An 18,384-nucleotide genomic window follows, 5' to 3' on the forward strand; every position below is an offset into this window, starting at 1 on the left:
GTCATGATTTAAGCATGTTATGAATTGTGTCAAACCCCGTGCCATCTTGCGTCTCGGTTACACCAGTGTGATCTCCACTTCCTCGGCCTTGTCGCTCTTTCCATGTGGTCGGCGAGACTGCTGTTTGGGTGGGGGAGGCGCAGCACGCACCTGAGAGACAAACAGAGAATGAGATTTTTAGGATGTTGTTCGCCTGAACCTTAAAAATCGATTCCTCTTGAGGTTATATCATATTAAGTTTGACCCAAATATTGTAGAAAAATGACTTTCGTAAGTGGGCATGATATCACAGCAGCAAATCTTGTAATACGAGACATTCAATACCATCTTTCTAATCTCTCCAGCAAAAATTAGGCAGCCTTTTTTGCGCCGTCATTCAAATTTAGATTTAGATGCAATCTTGTGCTGCCACCTAGTGGTCAAAATGGAATTATGTGTACTTTAATTCCCTTGTTTTAAAATGGTTTCAGCATTGTTTATACTGTGCATACTAACAGGTCGTAGTTTGCCTGGACCTCCTTCAGGTGGGAATCGAGGAAGCTGTGTTTGAAACCCAGGTGACACTGAACTTCTCCCAGAATTCTGATCTAAATAGAAAAGAGAAAGGCCATTACAAAAGCCGTTCTGGTACTTTACTGCAGGAGAAGTGCGGCTCGTATTGCTTACTGGTGGTGCTTAACGAGCCCTTGTGTGATGAGGCGGGCAGTGGAAGCTTATGATCCCCGTTGAGTGCAGCAGAGGGTGAACGCGGGAGAGACGGCGGGGTAGAGCTCTCCGGGCTGGTGAAAGGGCTTATGGGAGGTTGATCATACAGCGGAAGAGGTGGAAGAGATGATGGCAACTTCGCAGAGGGAGATATCTATAGGAAGACATCAGGCTACAATCAGGAATCGCTCGATAATAAACACATAACATTTGATTGGTTTACTGGATTTTTTCATTGTTGTATAAGCGACCCACTGATTTGAGACACATGCAACTAATGAGATCAGATACTTAAAAAAAACAAAAATGTTCTTTTGTAGGTTTTGCGTTGAATGCTATCAGATGGTGCAGGATTCGGTGAGCAAATTTCCACTCTTGAAACTTGTTGAGTGTTATGTCTAGAGGCATCTGGGAGGGGAGAGGCTGTATCCTTCCTGTCACTCTAATGGGCCAGTGCCACAGATAAGAGTCCCCAAGATGTGATTGCAGCGCCAGTTTTCTTTTCATCAGAGCACGATAGCGCTAATGCAGTGTTGGTGAATGTCTTGCTGACAGAAATAACAAACATTGATGATGGAAGCAGATGGCACAATAAGATAAGCTCCTAAAGACTGACAAACCACTTTCAGTGGTGCAAAATCGAAGCATGTCTGTGATAATTAGAATGAACGATTATTGCATGTGACATCCCATTTATGTGTCACCTTGACGTACTTTTGAATAAAATACAGTAGAAAGTCTTTATTGTCATTGCCTGTGCAGAAAGCCTCAAAACAACGTGCATGCAATCTTACCTGGATGTTATTTGTCCCGCCCACTCCGGTCTCTCCATTCTCTGTCAGGTCCTCCACCAAAACTGAGGGGAAGACGCCAACCTTTCCATTAAGCTCGCCCTCCCAAAAACCATCATCGGTCTGAGTGTCACGGCTTAAAAGGCGGATGACTGCTCCCTCCGAGAAAGAGAGTTCCTCCTCCGCCTGGCCTTCGTAATCGTAAAGTGCTCGCACATACACCGCTGTGGGGAGAATAATGGACAGCAATTAGGCACACAGTAGGAAAAACGATTCCACAGAGACGGAGCATTGAATCTTTTTATGACTTGTATCTGTGCAAAAACATTGTTTCAGATTTGAGCAATTTCTTTTCAAGGCGGCATGTTTCAGCTCCTTCAATAGATATTCGATAGGATTTTGATAGCGGGCCACTTAAGAATAATCCAATGTTTTGCTCTTTGCCAATTCGGGCTGTTTTTAGCTATGTACTGGATATTTTTCCTTGTCCTTTTTGGGCAGCAAATTTCTTTCTTTTTTTGCCTTCTAAGGTTTTAAAACAGTTCCTAAGATGGGTCCGATGGAACCCTAGGGGTTCGGTGAGTCAGTCTCAGGGGTTCGGCAGAGCCTCCACTGTGGAGGTCCAAACACACCAGATTTTTTGTGTACATTCGTGACGACGCATATCTGAACTGGTCTCGCAAAGGCAACAGCAGAAGTCACACTGTTATTTGTTTTGAGTCCATGCATTATGTTGGTTATGTTCTTTGAACAAGGTGATGTTCATGCACGGCTCATTTTCTTATATGAATAAACATTGATGTCTTGAATTTGAGAAAAAAAAAAAACGTTTTCACTAAAGAGGGTTTCGGTGAATGCGCATATGAAACTGGTGGGGTTCGGTATCTCCAATAAGGTTAAGAACCACTGCTTTGAAAAGTAATTGTAGCCCATAGAATCAAGGCACCACAGGCCACATGTAGCACAGCAGCCCCAGAACAGAGCCTGCTTTTGGTTTCCTTTCTTTGTACACACAGCAGACAAAATTGTTGGTGCACTTTTGTTGAAAAAAGAACAAGCCACAAACCATTGTCCCAGAAGAACTGTGGCATGTCAATATACATCTCAGCAAATTCCAGTCTCATTAGTTTCAAGATAAGTGATGACTGTGAGTGTTTTATTTTTTTTTGTTGCCCTCTATTGTGTTGCATTCATCTTTTTGTTGTAGCCATGCAGCTACTATATATTAGTTACACACTGTGGTGGAAACACAGGCCTGGTCGGACGAAACATAAAATGTAAAACTTAAATAAAATGAAAAACCATCAATGGCAGGGATACATTTTTGACCCACTTGCATTTTTATACAGTTTTACCCCACCACACGTTTTTTTTAATTGAAACTTATTTAAACACATTGTAAACATATTTGAGGAGACAAAAACTGCCCCGGGTGTTGTTAACTCGTGAATGTCTCCAAGTGTGTGTGCTTATTGTGTTTAATTTTTATTGTTCTTGATTGTGGCTCTCATTTCTCACACACCAGGGCATTACATTAGGCAATAAAAAACTAAAAACCCATTTAAAAATACTATAAACGGTAGATTGCTGCAATATAATGGGACTTTCATAATAGACGAAAAATATTGGCAATGTTTGCTGGGCTGCAATCGGTGAACTGTAATCTACTGTATGCCGAATAAGCATTCAGGAACAGTTTATCTTAAAAGTATAATTGAGCAATTCAAAATCAATACATCAAAACTAATGAACTTACTGTTAGCATCTCCGTTGACACAGCCAGAGTGCAACTCCGGCTCGGTTGAATTGGAAGAAGTGTGTGACCGAGCGTCCAGTGTTGCCAGTGACTGAAGCATGCTCAGCAGACTGTTGGACGCAGGGAACTGGAGGTATTTCTCAGGAACATAACCCACTTGACCCGTCTTATTGCGAGCCTGTGGGGGGACACATAAAAAATCCATACTCTGCAGGTCTACTCTACCCAAGCACCTAATAAGATAGCATCTTGTTTGTTGTTACTGCAAGCTTGAAGCTCATTTGTGGGAACGTTGCATATGTGCTCACATACCTTGACCCAATCCTCCATGTCGCCATCCTCAATAACCTCCAACATCTCCTGTTCATCAATGGTTAACTCATCTGGTTGAGATGCCTGACTCAGAGAAAGATGTGTGTTTAGAGCTATATATAAATCAACATTCTGTTTAGTTTAGCTTTAAGGGCTTTTATGCTTTTATAACATTTATACATTTACTGCTCTGCACTAAAACCTGGTTCCAGAAGGAAATGTCTTTTTTTTTTTTTTTGGAGCATTTCGTATGTTCTCCAGCATTGTTTTATACCTTGTATGAGAAGAGGACCTTGCAGGTCAGTGGGTAATTACGAAGGGTTCCTGAAGGGCTGGAGCTGCTGTCGTCAAAAACCTCCATATTCTCTTCACACTCTTCACCGTCCTCACGCTCCAAGTCAACTGTACCCTGTTACAAACAAACAAAAAAATGAACTATTCAGGTGACATGTTGTCTTTATCCCCCCAAAACACTGCCTCAGCTATTCCTTCCTGTGAGACATGAACTTTTTGTCACAGGTGGAGGTTAACAGACAAATATGATCAAGCCCCTCCCACTTTTGCTGTATGCGCATTTGACTGGTTTTTCTGAAGGTCATGTGATCTTTTGGCAGAAGGCGCTGTCGCAGCGCGCTGACCTTTCCACAATAATGTTTGTGTTTGGTCATCAGATTTCTGTTGACACAGTTAACATAATACCTGAGTGTGTATGGACCACTTTAACGCAGAGAAAAATAATATATTGAGGTACTTTTTCTTTTCTTAAAAAAATGACTATAGTAACCATGCATATCTCAAACACATCAATTACAGCATTCAGTATTTTTTGTGTAAAAAAAAAAAAAAATCTGCTTTACATATGTTGACTTGGCAACATTTGCACACTCTTCTTTCCACTAAATCTGACCGAATTATGTTCTTACCCAAGTCATTTTTGATTAATTTTATTTATGCTTGCGGTCATTGTCAGGTTGAAAGGTGAACCTGCTTTTGAGCTTCAACTTTCTAGCTGTGATCAGGAAGCTTTGAGGCAAAATTGATTGCTCATAAGTCCGTCCGTCCGTCCGCCCCCCCCCCCCCCCCCCCCCCCCCCCCCCCCCCCCCGACTCTAGTCGGAGCTAAATTGTGAAATAAATTGATGGTGTTATGAGACAAATGTTGAACTTTACCAAACACAACTCCACAAGGAATGTTTAGTTGATAACAATTGTGATCCTTACTGTTGACTAGCAAGACACAATTGCATGAAAAGGTACGAGAAATACTGTACCTTAGTTTTTTTAGTAATGTAAATGAAGCGAAATAATTTGCACTTCATGCATCTAATGCCCTCTTTTTTTCTTACCATAGCATCGAAATATATATTTTCATTATAACTTCACCTTTACACCCTTGCCACTTGACTTCCTCTAAAGTAAGTCTCCTAATTCTGCAAGTGTCATCAGTCATCCACAGGCTTTCTCTTCATCCTTCCGCTGAGGATCACTCTGCTGTTTGTACTGTAGTGTCATGTGAGCACATTGATCTCTATTTCAATGTCGGCTGAATGTATAACTTTTGAATCTATAACCTTTTTATCACTATAAAGGGATGATCTTGCCTTGTTGGGTTTGCTATGAGATTTCATATTTTTGTATTTCTTTTTTTTAAATAGGCTGGATAGTCAGATTGATAATTAGGTCAGGCAGAGATCAATCTATTATGTTACACTTTGCATCATTCAAGAGGTGATTTGTCAGGAGAGCTATTCTGGCTGGGTAGTTCATAATGAAATCATAAAAAATGGAAGCCTCTGGTTGACACTATTTCTGAACATTTCAGAAAATGAAAAGTTAGCCGGAATTGAGGCCAGTTCACCTTTGATTCTAATAAGGAAAATACAATAGAAAACAAATGGATGGACTTCAGATGCTTCTCCATCTGCCATAGTGATAGACATGCAGTTCTGTGGTGATTATGTTCAACACTTCCCTGAAGGTGTGAGATTTGCTCATGTAACCCTTTAAACGTGTTGACAAAATATCTGCCTTTTAAAAATATATTTTTTTAAAAACACCTCGGCTTCAAACAAAAACGAACATGCAAGTTATGACAAAGAGGGCAAGCAACACAAACGTGAGGAGTTGTCTCACCGACAGTGAGGGATCATGGGAAGTGTAGTTGGCCCAGCGCTCATTCTCAAGCTCCTCCATAACCTACATGCACAGAGAGAGTGAGGGCTTCACAAAACAAACCTTCATCGTGAAACACAGCATTCAAGCAGTCGTGCATTGACCCACGTTGGTATACACAGAACGACTGCAGGTCACGCCGCAAGAATCTTCAATGCACATTTAGGACAGAGTTAAACATACCTGATTCATGGCACTTTTCAGCCAGGTGTCCACAGCTACGCCCACTTGCCGCAGGAGGTCCAACCGAGCTTCTGCTTTTAATTTTATTGTCTTTCGGGAAAGAAAGGAAACTGGTAAAACTCATCCGACATGTTATTGACAACAAACTACACATAATTTTTAATTTCTTGTTATGAGCAGAAAAAAGTTCTGAATCAATAACGTGACAACAGTTGTTTGAATGAGGTTGTTGTTGTTGTTATGAGCAGAAAAGTAGTTCAGATTTGGTTGTTTGAAGATTTGGAAGAATGTTAGACAGGTAAAAGTTGCAACTGGTAAACGACATCCACTAACATACGGAATAAACCATGATCTTGCAAAATAAGAGTTTTTACGTTGTTTGAAGACAAGTCTGAATAATTTGAGGATGTGTTGAATTTTGTGAGCTGTGCATATCTGTCTTGGCTAAAAATGTTTTATTCTAATGACAATTTTGTTTGGTTTAATACGCTTAAATGTTTGCTTTCTACAATTGTAATAATTTAGTATTTGTAATGACTTTCAGTAAAGGAGTTGGACAAATTGATTTCAGAAATAAATGCTCGCTCCTGTTACAGCTATGCTAGATGTCTGAAATTAACAGAGATATCAGTTTTGTTGTTCTTTGCTATTTAAAGTTCAGCTCTATCCAACAACTTGTAATCAGTCAAAGTCAAATTTTCCATAGGGATAAAGTATTCAAATCAGACAGCTTACTTTAATATCCCAACTTACTTTTCATGAGCTGCCAGGACTGTGAGGACTGATATATGCTGTCTTCTTTACTAATGAGACAATATGATGAAGCTATAAACAGAGTAGGAAATCCCTGCCTGTCCCTCTCCTTCATCTCTAATCCTCTCGTCGTCTTCTCTGCATTTTCATTGCTGTCCTCTTTCATTACCTGCTCCTTCAGTTTGTCTCTCATGCTGACACCGCACGATAACTGTTGATAGATCGAAATATGTCTGACTGCATACAAACACTGACAGTTTTTCAGCTCTGCTTATGAAACACAACAAGCCCTCAAGTGCCCTGTCACTTTCTGGAGGAAGGGATCAAATCCGACGCCAAAATATGGCGCCGTATTAATGCGCCTGACGCAAAGAGTTTTCTTTTAGTTACTGTTTTCATAGACGGTTGCAGTTAGAGAAGGGTGTTTGAGCCATTGTGGGAGTAAATGCAACAGACTTGATTCCCGACCAATTGTAGCAGCTCTTCTCATTCACTTTAAACTCAGCACAGGTATTAAATATATTTATCAGTTACAGCTAGAACCCATAAGGAAATGTGTTTCTTTAAAACAGTAGCCTTTAGTTTTTATTTGTCATTTATTTCCTCAAATGTTGAATGATGATAAGACGCAGAGAAATGATCAGTGTGGAGCATTTCATAACTATTACATTCATAATGATAATGATGCATGATTTAGGTACAAAGGAAACCTCTTAGATTTCGTCATAATGTAGAGTGACAATGTGACAATGACAATGGCATAATGTTTAAACACTGCTCATTGTTTCTTTTCTTACATGATCTTCTTTCTATATTTTATTATTCTATCTGCAAAGTGAATATTATATTGTGGGTCCAAAAGAAAAGTGCTTCAACCACTATGCGCATAAAATGGATTAATGCAAGTAGCGCTATTTTCATTTCCTTTATAATGCTCCGATAAGAGCTCTACAATGCATACGTTTCATTAAATATGAATAAGCTAAATCAAAGTAGTGCTGACCTGGAAGAGCAAAGGATAGGACAGAGAAAAAGTAAGCAGGAGACATTGTGAAAAGGGATGTGATTACACAGCCGGTTCTTGCACCACCTGTGTTTGCATGACGTCGAAGCCCATGTTATTAATAGTGTATTCTTGTTGTGCGAAGAAGACACATTTGTGAAAATCTGCCAGCAGAGGGTGTCAGACATGTGGGAACTAGCCGAGAAGGAAAATTTTGAAATGAGCTCAGCAAAGTGAGGTATACGGCAAAGTGACAATGTATCAAGGGTGAAAGAAACTTGACTTTAGCCTATTCTAAAATGTAGCCTTTATTAGGTCAAGGAACTCTATCAGGTAACCTTAACCTCAATATATTATGTTGCAATGTCATTTCTGACTGGAGGAAACCTACAGGTCCTTTTCAGCCCCCTCTAAGTAACTAAACCAGCTGCATCAATGTTTGAGTATCATGCGGCGTTAAGTGTTGGTCTGAGGGAGAAAAAAGGGAAAGAAAGTCACAAACCTCAGCTTTGCGTATGTTTTCTTTGGATTCCTCTATCTTCATCTCAAGATCTGCTCGGCCTTGTTCAGTGGGGGGTAGGCCGTGACTCTCACACTCCTCCAGTGACTGACCAAACACATACCCCATGTTAATACATATTTTTTCTTTTGTATACAATATATAATTATTCTTGAGTGTTTTTTTTGTATTTAGTGCAATGGTATCTTCTGGCTGAAAATGAAGAAAAAAGTGAACTGACCAATAGTGTAGATGTGTGAAAAAAATAGCAAATTGTGACATGGGAAGTTTTAGCCAGCGACTTTGATTTTGACTTAGGAAGAGTACAAATTATTTGAGAGATGTGACATTTTATCAAAATAATTCATTAAATAATTCAATAATACATACATAAATAGTAAATTAATATCTCTTGAAAATCTCAGTCTTGCCAGTTTTTGCTATTTCCAGCTAAACAATATATATATTTTTTTAAATGCAAACTTAACAGTAGATATATTAAGAAAAAAACTAATAATTTATGTTATGCACGCAGTATATTGCAATGTCTCACTCTCTTGTAGTGAATGATATTCTTGTGTTCTCTGGCTACTCGTGTCGCCCATTTCCTGGCCTCCTTGTTCAGACTGTGCTCCTCTGTGGTTCCCATCTCCGACTCCAGCTGACGACTCTAATAAAACAAACACACACATAATCGTGCAAGCGTAAGTAAACAAATGGGAAAATACACGGCCAAACATATGCAAACAGAACAGAACTGAAAGAAAATCAGCAAAACTGAAACTGGGTTTGTAACATGCGGAAGCTGTTTAGCTGGAGTCAGAAAGAAACATTTCATTTTTGTACTGGAAGAAATTAAGAATGTACTGCAAAGCTCAGCAGTGTTTGTGCGTGTATTTTATTGACAGAGTGAGTACACATCATATGAAATGTTACTATGAGAGAGCAGACAAAAATGTCTCAATAATGATGAACCGCGGCTTTTGCTGGCAGTTATGGCTACCTGTGCCAGGGTCATTCTCATGGCACTGACGGGTGAAGGTTCAATGTCCACCAGTTGCTGCACCGAGCTCAGAGTCTGGCACATGCAGCCAAGAGCAGAGTCACAACCAAACAAACACAAACACAAGGAGTAGTTAGTGGGAAAGTGTCAGGGAAAAGTATTAGCAAAGGTTAAGTAGGATTAGGAGAATACAGGAAAGGAATATTATGTATCAGGAGCTCATCTGTTTTCTCGAGATGCCAAGAGAATAGTCATTGAAAGAAATATATTGAGTGGTAATCAATAAATTCGAGGAGTGCTACACGAGTGAGACTTCAGAAATCAAAGTTGTCGGAATAATGCAAGATCGGAAACCTGATCTATCGACAACAGCACGAAAACCCCAAGCCATTATTTATAATGACAATAGCAATTGCCATCACAAAGAAACACCTCTTTCATGAAAAAGAAGTCAAAAGGGGCTCTTTCCATAAGTGTATCACCTCAAAAACTCCATATCGGAATTTCTATGTATTGCAAGATGATAGATGATGTCACGTATTGTATGCCGAAAGTAGAGAGAAAAAGGCATGTGTCGAGATTGCAGATTTACGACTTAGTGAAGGATGTGTGCATGCGTGCCAGCAAGATGGATTTGATCGAAGCCAAAAAGAGAGTCCTGCTGTTTTAACACAATCACACAAGCAAGCACATTAGGACAACGTTGTGTTCACTATGTCTCACCTTGTCACATTCGCTGGGCTGGAACTGGAAGTCGTGTGCTTTATGGAACACTGGGTTCTCTTGCATGAACAACTGCTGGTTGAACTCCTGCATTATCTAGCAAGACATGAACATTTTGCATTGTAAAAAAAAAGCTAGTGGGAGGAACAATGAGGAGAAAATTTACCCCCAAATGAGTTGAGCAAATTTGTTACTCAAGAAGTGCTGCTGTGTTGATCCATTATGATTATCGGCAGCCTTGATTTCATGTAAGAAACAACTGCTTATTTCTAACACATACTCTGAGAGGTCAAAATTGATTGATATTAGAGAGCATTTTTGTCCTTCTTTTGCCTGAATTCTCCTGTTATAAATGAGCGAGCGATGCCTTCTTACTCACCCTGGTAGATTTGTCTAACAGGAACTGGAAGGTGTTGTGTGTCGCTTGTGAGGCTTCCAGCTCGGTGCGACACAATGCTATCAGGTAGTCTTTCACGTGCTCATAAATTCTGCCATCCAAGGCCTGGAGGACAGGGAGAAAAAAATAACAGCATGGTTATATACTTTCAATTTACATCATCCTTAAAACTAAATATAGAGGACACATTTTATTCATATTGCCTATAGAAAGCATCACTCACTCACAAGTGTGTTTAATTTAACAGATGATATTATTCAGGCACAGATCTTGTGAATAGAGTATGACCCTCTAAATTAAGTGTCAGTGTAGTTTCCATGTAGCGCAGACACTCTCCCAAACCATACACAACCAATGAAAACAAGGAAGTGATAGAGAAAAAGTGGAGATTTTGGCAGGTATAAAACTTAAATGGTGAAAGCAAGCAGATATAAACATCAAATGTTTGTGCGTACACTTGAGTGCGTGTGTGTGTGTTTTGGATTTCTTTCTTAAAGCTACAAGAGGAGGTGAAGAGGTTCATATGCCAATTTACAACAATCCGACACACATAGGCACAGCCCATAGTCGCGCACAATACACATGCACACGCGCAAACACAAATTCTCAAATATTCCGACATGAATAATGCCAATGTTTGCCCACACACAATGGATTATAAATGACATGTAAGTCAACTAAAGGAAGTTATGTCATTATGGGTGGGCTGACTTCATTCTAAATGTTTCCTTATCTTGATGCTTATCCCCGCTTTTCTTTTCGTCCCACAACGTTTTTTTAAAAATCCATTTGCAGTTGCGCTGAAATAAAATGAGTCAGTTTCCAGGAAAAGACCTGTATCACAGCCAGTGAGTTGGTGTGTTTGCTTATGTGTGTGTGCTTGGGTTAAATGAATGCATGTGCGATAAACACGATCCAAAGAAGTAGTGGCTGTGAGTTGACTTGCGTCTCTTTGTGTCTAACAGATGAATCTGAGGACACATCGGGACAGAAGATGGGCTCAAGTTGAGGAGAGAAAGAACTAGCAGATTGGCTTCCTCTGGCACTGTCCCGCATTCGCTCGTATGTGTGCACGTTCTTGTGTTTGTGTGTGTGCACAATCCCCTGCAGCTTTGCGTTACTCGGAGCTGCTGATTCATTATTCAGGAGTGCCTCATAGTGTCGATGCTCATGGGCATTTCAGGCTTCAGTGTATGTATGGGGGCACAGAACCAAATGGAGGGTGACAAGAGAATCCTACTGAATGAAAGATTTGAAGAGGATGGTAAATATCACGTTTCAGGGCCAAGATATGCATTTACTTTTTGTCTATACTAGCGTTGCAAGTTATTTTTTTCTTAATGGGGGGTTTACTAGGGGATGTCGCTAATCTTTTTCAAATAGCTTGTGAAGCCTTTTCAGTTGCTTTTATGATGAAGGGCTCTAAAAATAAACTTGACTAAATAGAATCCTGTGATGGAATGGCTAATGGAATGGAATGTCTAACTTCCTGTTACTCTCTACAATTTTGGATTCATCACTTGGGTATTTGGATATTAGGGTTGGTATGCTTCACAAAAAAAAAAAAAAAATCAACTCCTTCCAATTTTTCCAATGCTCATGATCAGCTCTGCTAAGCTCTACTAATGTTGATCTGGTGCAGTCAATTTCTACTTTTGCATTGCAGGGATCAAATCAGAAACCCAAAGATGTCATGTCACTCAAAAGTGTGAAGTCATCAAATTATTTGGTTTGATGTGGGACAATTCTCCTGCAATGTTGAAACGAAAAGTGACTTTGAAACTTTATTTCCCTCAGATTTGGTTGGTTTCTAATTGAAAAGTCTTCTTTCCTGGAAATTCCCTCGAGACATGAGCTATGACTAAAACTCTTAAGCCACATGTAATGAAAGAACCTGTCATTGCAGCAATACCGTAGCTGCCTCGAAGCTACTGTGAACACAAAGCACAAATGAAATGAAACATGAAGTGCGTGGATTGAAGGAAATCGAGTCAGGAGGTCCAAGGTGGAATCCCTGAGACTTTGTGTCTTAAAATCATTTTGCCCGATACCTGAATGCAGTGGAGCAGGTCCATGTGGTAGTAGCGGTCATGGTGAGCGTTGGCAGCGGCTAGTGTTAACAAATAATCATTCCTGGCCTGCGTTGCTTTTGAGTTGCAGTCGCTCCTCTTTGCTTTCAACTGCAAAAACAGAATTAACAGACACCATTTCAACTCTGTGTTTAATCCCCATCTATTGCAAAGTCTTAGCGCTCATCTACGAGGTAAACCGAAACAGCATAGCGATTGACAGTATAAAAAACGTCTTACCTTTACACTTGCTTTTTGCAAGCTAATTCTTGACTGAAAGAGAGCTAGTTTTGACCTAAAAAGAGAGCAACACACAAAAAAAACAATAAATTAGTTTTGACCTACCATAATTTGGCATTTTTAGTTGCCTTTGTGCTTTCCAATGAAATCCAAACATTAATTCTGAATGTGAATCTTAATGGTAATTCAGTACAACAGTTATCTACTCGGAGGACAGTGTCTCAATCGAGGCCTGAGAAGAAAACAATAACAATACAATAAGAACACAATAAGAATGATGTCAAAACTGTGGTTTATAATGAACATTTATCTCAGGGATGCAGTGGCCTGACAGCAATAATTCTCAGCCCAATGCAGCCATCATAATTCATCCAACTGTGACATCAAACAGAAGTGATAACAGAGTGTGTGCTGAGTCTGTGTTTTTTTTTTCCTTCTTCCTTGAACAGATCCAATTCTCACTTACCGAAATGTGCATAGCATTTCTCTCTGAAATGTAAACATGTCTGCCTGAATGCGATATACTATATATTTTTAAACCCAATGAGGTAAAGTGAGGTCAACCTTTAATTTGTCCAACAATGGGGGTACGTATTGGGTTTTTTAAAGCGGCAAGTAGAGCGCAACAACACACAAGAATACAAAAATGAAAACCAAGTGTTGGTCCTTGTGCTAGGCCGTGACAAACGCATCACTGTCTTTCTCAATTGAAATGAAATGGCTTGGCAGAGGAGTAGCTGTAACCTTCTATTGAGTGGCAGTGAAGAGCTGAATGGTCAATCAATGCAGTCTACACAATATGGCACTGTGATTCACCAAATAAACCTGCCGGCAGCTCATTCCTCTTCATTTAGTGAGTGAAAAATAACCCTAAGCCGATACTATAAAAAGATACTTGGGTTTGCTGCTGTTTGATGAAGAGGTATGCTGTTTGCATACTTCTTCTATTACAAACAAATTACACACACTTACTTGGCTTCTATATCCGCCTTTTCCCGTACTGCGTGGGCAACCTGCTCGCAGTCGTAGTATTTCTTCTTGGCTTTTGCCAGTTCCTTTACCGACTCCTGCAGCTCTGCCTGAATGCCACTTAACTGATCGATGATCTTTGTCAGGGGAGAAGAAAGGGGTAAGTAAGGGAAAAGAACTTTTCACGATAGGGTAAAATCATTATGAAAGCATATCCTCACGTAAGAGCAAAGATCTTCGCATTTTAAACGGCCACTTACAGAGCCTCCTTGAAACTACTTACCTTTTTTAGTTGCTGCTCCTTAAAGAGTCTGACAGTTTTTGCAGGATCCGAAACTTGACTCTTGTAGTCGTCACACACGTTGAGTCTGGACTGGCTCACCTGCACTGTACCCTCTAAGTAGGACCGCCACACTGCATACACATTCCTGCTTGGACAGGATAAACACAGTTACTCACACACTATTGAGAAATAGTTATCCTGTATTTCACTATAAGGCTGTGAAACAATAATATAAGCTAATGTATGATTCTGTATTAAAGCTAAGGTCTAGAAAATGACCACAGAACAGAAATTCAAGTATTAATAATGATGATTCTTCACCTTTCAATGTCTTTTTTTTTTTATCCAGCAAAGAGAAATTAAATCAAAGAAGGCCTGGATTTGTTTGGCTGTAAATGCAATCTGCACATGTATGAGTAAATTAAGTTAGTTAGTAATTGAATAGACACCCACTGACCTGTAGTCTGTTCTCTGGTCATCGGGATTGATTCCAGGCCAGTCTCTCTTTAGGTATTGGCTTGCTAACTTCTGCAGAGCCTAACAAGAAATGTATAAATAATGCAATTATTTCATAAAACACGTTATTCACACCATTTCTCTACAAAGCCTCTTATCCATGTGAACAAATCTGATCAAGCTGGATGGAAGACCCATTGAAGCAAGCTCACTGATTCTAATTTCTCCTGTCTTTGTTGAGATTGTTCATATTGCTTCCATAATATTAAGTAGCCCAGACATATGCAACAATTAAGGCACAGATTTGTACAGTATGCACACCAGTCAGAAACTGCAGAATGTGTAGCCTACATCCACTACAGTGGGTCACTGTGTCAGTAGTGACAACTTAGCCACACACGCACTGGAAGGAAACGGAATACAATCATATTGTAGCTGTATTGTAGCTTCAAGGTCAATTCCTACTCTCAGTCACATTCTAACCACTGCTCATCTCGTTTTTCTACTGTCTGCATTTTTTTCCACTCTTCCAAAATTAGCTCATGTCAAGCAACAGCATGATATTACTAGTTTGTAAATTTTCACCATCAATCACCCGAATGATTGTACTATGGGTGTTTTTACCAATGTGACCCAGCCTCAGACTCAGCAACGAACCTCCTCCCACCATCCTCTTCTCAACACTAACAATCTGCCAGTTACCTCAAGTTACCTCAGGCCTTCCTGTGTGGTCATGCTAAGGTGGAAGTACGTATTCATTTTTACGTGCACCTATGTGCACCTCCAACACACAAACACACACACACACACACACACACACACACACACACACGCACACACACACACACCGACACACACACATCCTGTTTTGACCAGAAAGACTGTTTATTCAGACAAACACCAGAATGTGAAGCCAAATAGAGTAAAAAGTAGCATTACATTTCACACATTTATTATAATCTGTCCCCCTTACATGTTGCCCAAATTATTTTGTTTCATCTCTACACAGTTAGTTTTGTTCATCACTTTGCATTTCCTTTGAGATTTTTACTGTGGCACTTCTTGGCAATGCCAAGACCGGCCGCATGCTGTGCGGATTTGCTGGATTTGCACTGAACCTGCAGCCAAGTTGGCGGTCGTAATGTGCAACCAACAGCAGCCGGTCCAAATTGAACCCGTGTCTTGGAAGTGCCAACTGCAAGGTTCACGTGTCTGTAGCAGAATCTAGTTGAATCACAATTTGTTTCTTCTTTATATCGGCATTGTTTCCGTGACCCAACAGCCCTGGATGACCAGACCGACAGGCCCTGTTATGAATCAGTATTTTAACACCTCTCAGAAAACATCCAGCATGATCTATCGGAGTCCTCAAGGATGCGTCCTGAGCCCACTATTCTTCATCCTGATGACCCATGGCTGTTGAGTCAGATCCAGTGTAAACCACATATTTAGATATGTGGAAAAAAAAAAAAACAACTGTGGTGGGCCTCATCAGAAATGGCAATATGAAAGCTATTGAGCAGAAATAGAGCCACTCCAACAACCTGGTCATCACCATAAAAAAGACAAAGGAAATTATTGTTGACTTCAACAACACCAGACATTATTACACTCTAAATCCAGAAATTCTTTACAAGCAGTCAATAGCACAACGTTCCTGGCAGTGCAGATTATGAATGTTCTTACTTAATCACAGAACACCACAGGTCTTGTATAAAAAAAAAAACAGGAGCAGTAGATGCTGATTACGACAGTTCTTGTTTAGTCACAGAACACCACAGCTCGTGCAAAAAAAAAAAAAAAAAGGAGTAGTGGCAACTGAACGTCCTGTGTGAGCTAAGGGCATACCTCCCACCTACCTTCCTCATCACCTTCTCGAGAGAAACCATCAAAAGCATGCCGACCAGCTGCATCTCCGTGTGGTCTGCTGGCTACAAAGCCACAGAGTGCAACCTCTCCAGACAGTGGTGAGAAACAAAAAATAATCATAATAATTGCAACTTCTCTTCCCTCCATCAGGGATATTCCAGACAAACGCTGTGTGGCCAAAAGCGCCCATGTTCACCAGGGATGCAACACCCCCCACACCATGAACTGTTCAGCCTGCCGGCCTCTGGCAGAAGGTTTTGAAGTTTACGATGCTCAACAACCAAATACTGTGATAGCTTTATCCCATAAGGTAGACAAACACCATCATTAGGAACTCTAGTTTCTATATCAGCAAAAACTTCTGCATTCATGGGACTCGTGCACTGCAATACATTTCTTCTCCTTCATAGGTTCATGTGTCGTACTATATTTTTAATAAATCTTCTTATATTTTCTGCGGCACTTTATAGTTCATTGCATCTAATGTCTGTCTAATGATCTCATCTCAGATATTTGGAAACCATGATTTCAAATAGGGTGTTTTTACTGACATCATCTCCTGCTCGGAAACACCAGTAGACACCACCTTAAGCATTAGTCATTATGTAATGGAACACTGAGCCACGGTAGTATGAAATAAACACTACATGCTTGTCTGCTACAAGCCTACAACCTGTCTCGTCATCCTCTTGAATCGATAAACAGTACTTGATTTCCTCTCCATGCTCTACTGGCACGTTCTTTCTGCCAAAGCCATATGCCTTTCATGTGAGGAGCTACATTGTGTCTGGTTGGCTAAAAGGGAGCAATCACGTGACTTCACTCAGCCACTCAAGAAGCAGCCACAAAGCATGATGGCCTTTTTGGGCAGTACAGTCCAAAAATGACCCCAGCCGAAAACTATGCCAGTAATGTTGATTGTGGGAGGGCAATAGAGGAAAAACAAATCTTTCTCTCTCTGTCTCTCTCTCTCTCGTTCTCTCTCTTTCATATTGCTAAAATAACATTAAAAGCAAAATATATTTTTAAGGATTTTAAAAATGCTTCAAAAGAACTTCATTATAAACAAGAGGATAACAGAAAAGTTTGCAACCCCGACTTAAAAACACACTTGGGCCTTACTTCAATTCTCTTGGCAGCTTATTTGACACCTAAATGTTGCTTCACCCTGTTTGGCTTGAACTCTGGGCTTCAACATGGCCTTGTCCAAACTCCCAAATCTGTTTTTTACCCCATCCAGACTGAAACTGAAACACTTCGAATGGCTTTTTTGTACTCTGAACAGTCACAAAGCACATGAAATTCGAATTCTCGAATGATCACACCCCTGGCCATATGTCATTCGATCAAATTCAAAACTTTCGACAGCTTCTTTGTAACTAGCGTCAAAGTGAGAGAATATCTAACACGTGGAAGACTAGGATTAAAAGAAAGATCCTCTTCAATAACTTTCTTGCTCTATTTTTGTTCTCGCCACATCCATCCACTGTCATTTTTCTATTTGAAAATGCTCGTGCCTATTTGTCCCATACAGATTGCATCCTTTTAATCTGTCTCCCCTTTCCCTCTCACTTTCTCCCATCTCTCTGACTCCATCTGTCTCTCAAGCCTGCTCATTGGATGAATTTATGTCTGTGTTGAGGATAGTTTGTATGTGTTAACAGGCAGAGGCCCACTAGCCGAGCACTGTGATGAGAGGCACGGGGGCAACATGGCATCATTAAATTGCTCTACAATAATATTAGGGTGCATGTGAACATTTAAAAAAAAAAAAATCAATGTCCAATTCATCACCCGCTTAAAAATACAGGGTGCGTGCGCCTGTGTTCATCACACAAACACACACAAACACACACACACACACACAAAATTAAGAAGGCAATCCATTGAATCCCGCAAGGGCTTGTTGCTAGGCAACCAGTATTTCTAAGGTTAAAAAGACAGTGCTGAGGGAGAAAGGTGTGAGAAGAATCAAGGCAAAGAGGTAGCAAGGAGTAGACACACTGACCCTGCTCTGAAAGCAAAGGTGAAAAAGTTCATTTTATAAAAATCTCATCCTTTTCTGGGGAATGTGTGAGGTCATCTCTACAGCAAAAGGCAGAGTATACCTTTGAGTTAGTTGTGCGGTGAATAATACAGATAGATCAGCACTCTCATTTTGTCTCTATAGAATGGCACTAGGTACTATTTTTAGCAGCACCT

At 40.2% G+C, this 18,384-nt stretch overlaps 1 protein-coding gene across 2 annotated transcripts in view; it reads right to left on the reverse strand.

Annotated features, from left to right (window-relative positions):
* fchsd2 (FCH and double SH3 domains 2) overlaps positions 1 to 18,384 on the reverse strand; it is a 25,212-nt gene continuing 6,828 nt past the window's right edge. The window contains exons 4-22 of one of the 2 annotated variants that reach the window (XM_085915952.1): positions 14,315 to 14,394; positions 13,858 to 14,002; positions 13,578 to 13,711; positions 12,606 to 12,660; positions 12,348 to 12,476; positions 10,279 to 10,401; positions 9,900 to 9,995; positions 9,177 to 9,251; positions 8,727 to 8,843; positions 8,177 to 8,281; positions 5,919 to 6,008; positions 5,697 to 5,759; positions 3,839 to 3,973; positions 3,565 to 3,648; positions 3,253 to 3,430; positions 1,500 to 1,720; positions 667 to 859; positions 496 to 587; positions 1 to 150 (exon numbers count right to left, since the gene is read on the reverse strand). In XM_085915952.1, the coding sequence (XP_085772078.1) occupies positions 58 to 150; positions 496 to 587; positions 667 to 859; positions 1,500 to 1,720; positions 3,253 to 3,430; positions 3,565 to 3,648; positions 3,839 to 3,973; positions 5,697 to 5,759; positions 5,919 to 6,008; positions 8,177 to 8,281; positions 8,727 to 8,843; positions 9,177 to 9,251; positions 9,900 to 9,995; positions 10,279 to 10,401; positions 12,348 to 12,476; positions 12,606 to 12,660; positions 13,578 to 13,711; positions 13,858 to 14,002; positions 14,315 to 14,394 (2,208 nt within the window). In that variant the 3' untranslated portion in view covers positions 1 to 57. The remainder of the gene's footprint in view (positions 151 to 495; positions 588 to 666; positions 860 to 1,499; positions 1,721 to 3,252; positions 3,431 to 3,564; positions 3,649 to 3,838; positions 3,974 to 5,696; positions 5,760 to 5,918; positions 6,009 to 8,176; positions 8,282 to 8,726; positions 8,844 to 9,176; positions 9,252 to 9,899; positions 9,996 to 10,278; positions 10,402 to 12,347; positions 12,477 to 12,605; positions 12,661 to 13,577; positions 13,712 to 13,857; positions 14,003 to 14,314; positions 14,395 to 18,384) is intronic. The other variant, XM_085915953.1, reaches the window with a different exon arrangement.

Source organism: Syngnathus leptorhynchus, chromosome 7, assembly GCF_054491065.1.
Source record: "Syngnathus leptorhynchus isolate UIUO chromosome 7, UIUO_Slep, whole genome shotgun sequence".
Lineage (NCBI taxonomy): Eukaryota > Metazoa > Chordata > Actinopteri > Syngnathiformes > Syngnathidae > Syngnathus > Syngnathus leptorhynchus.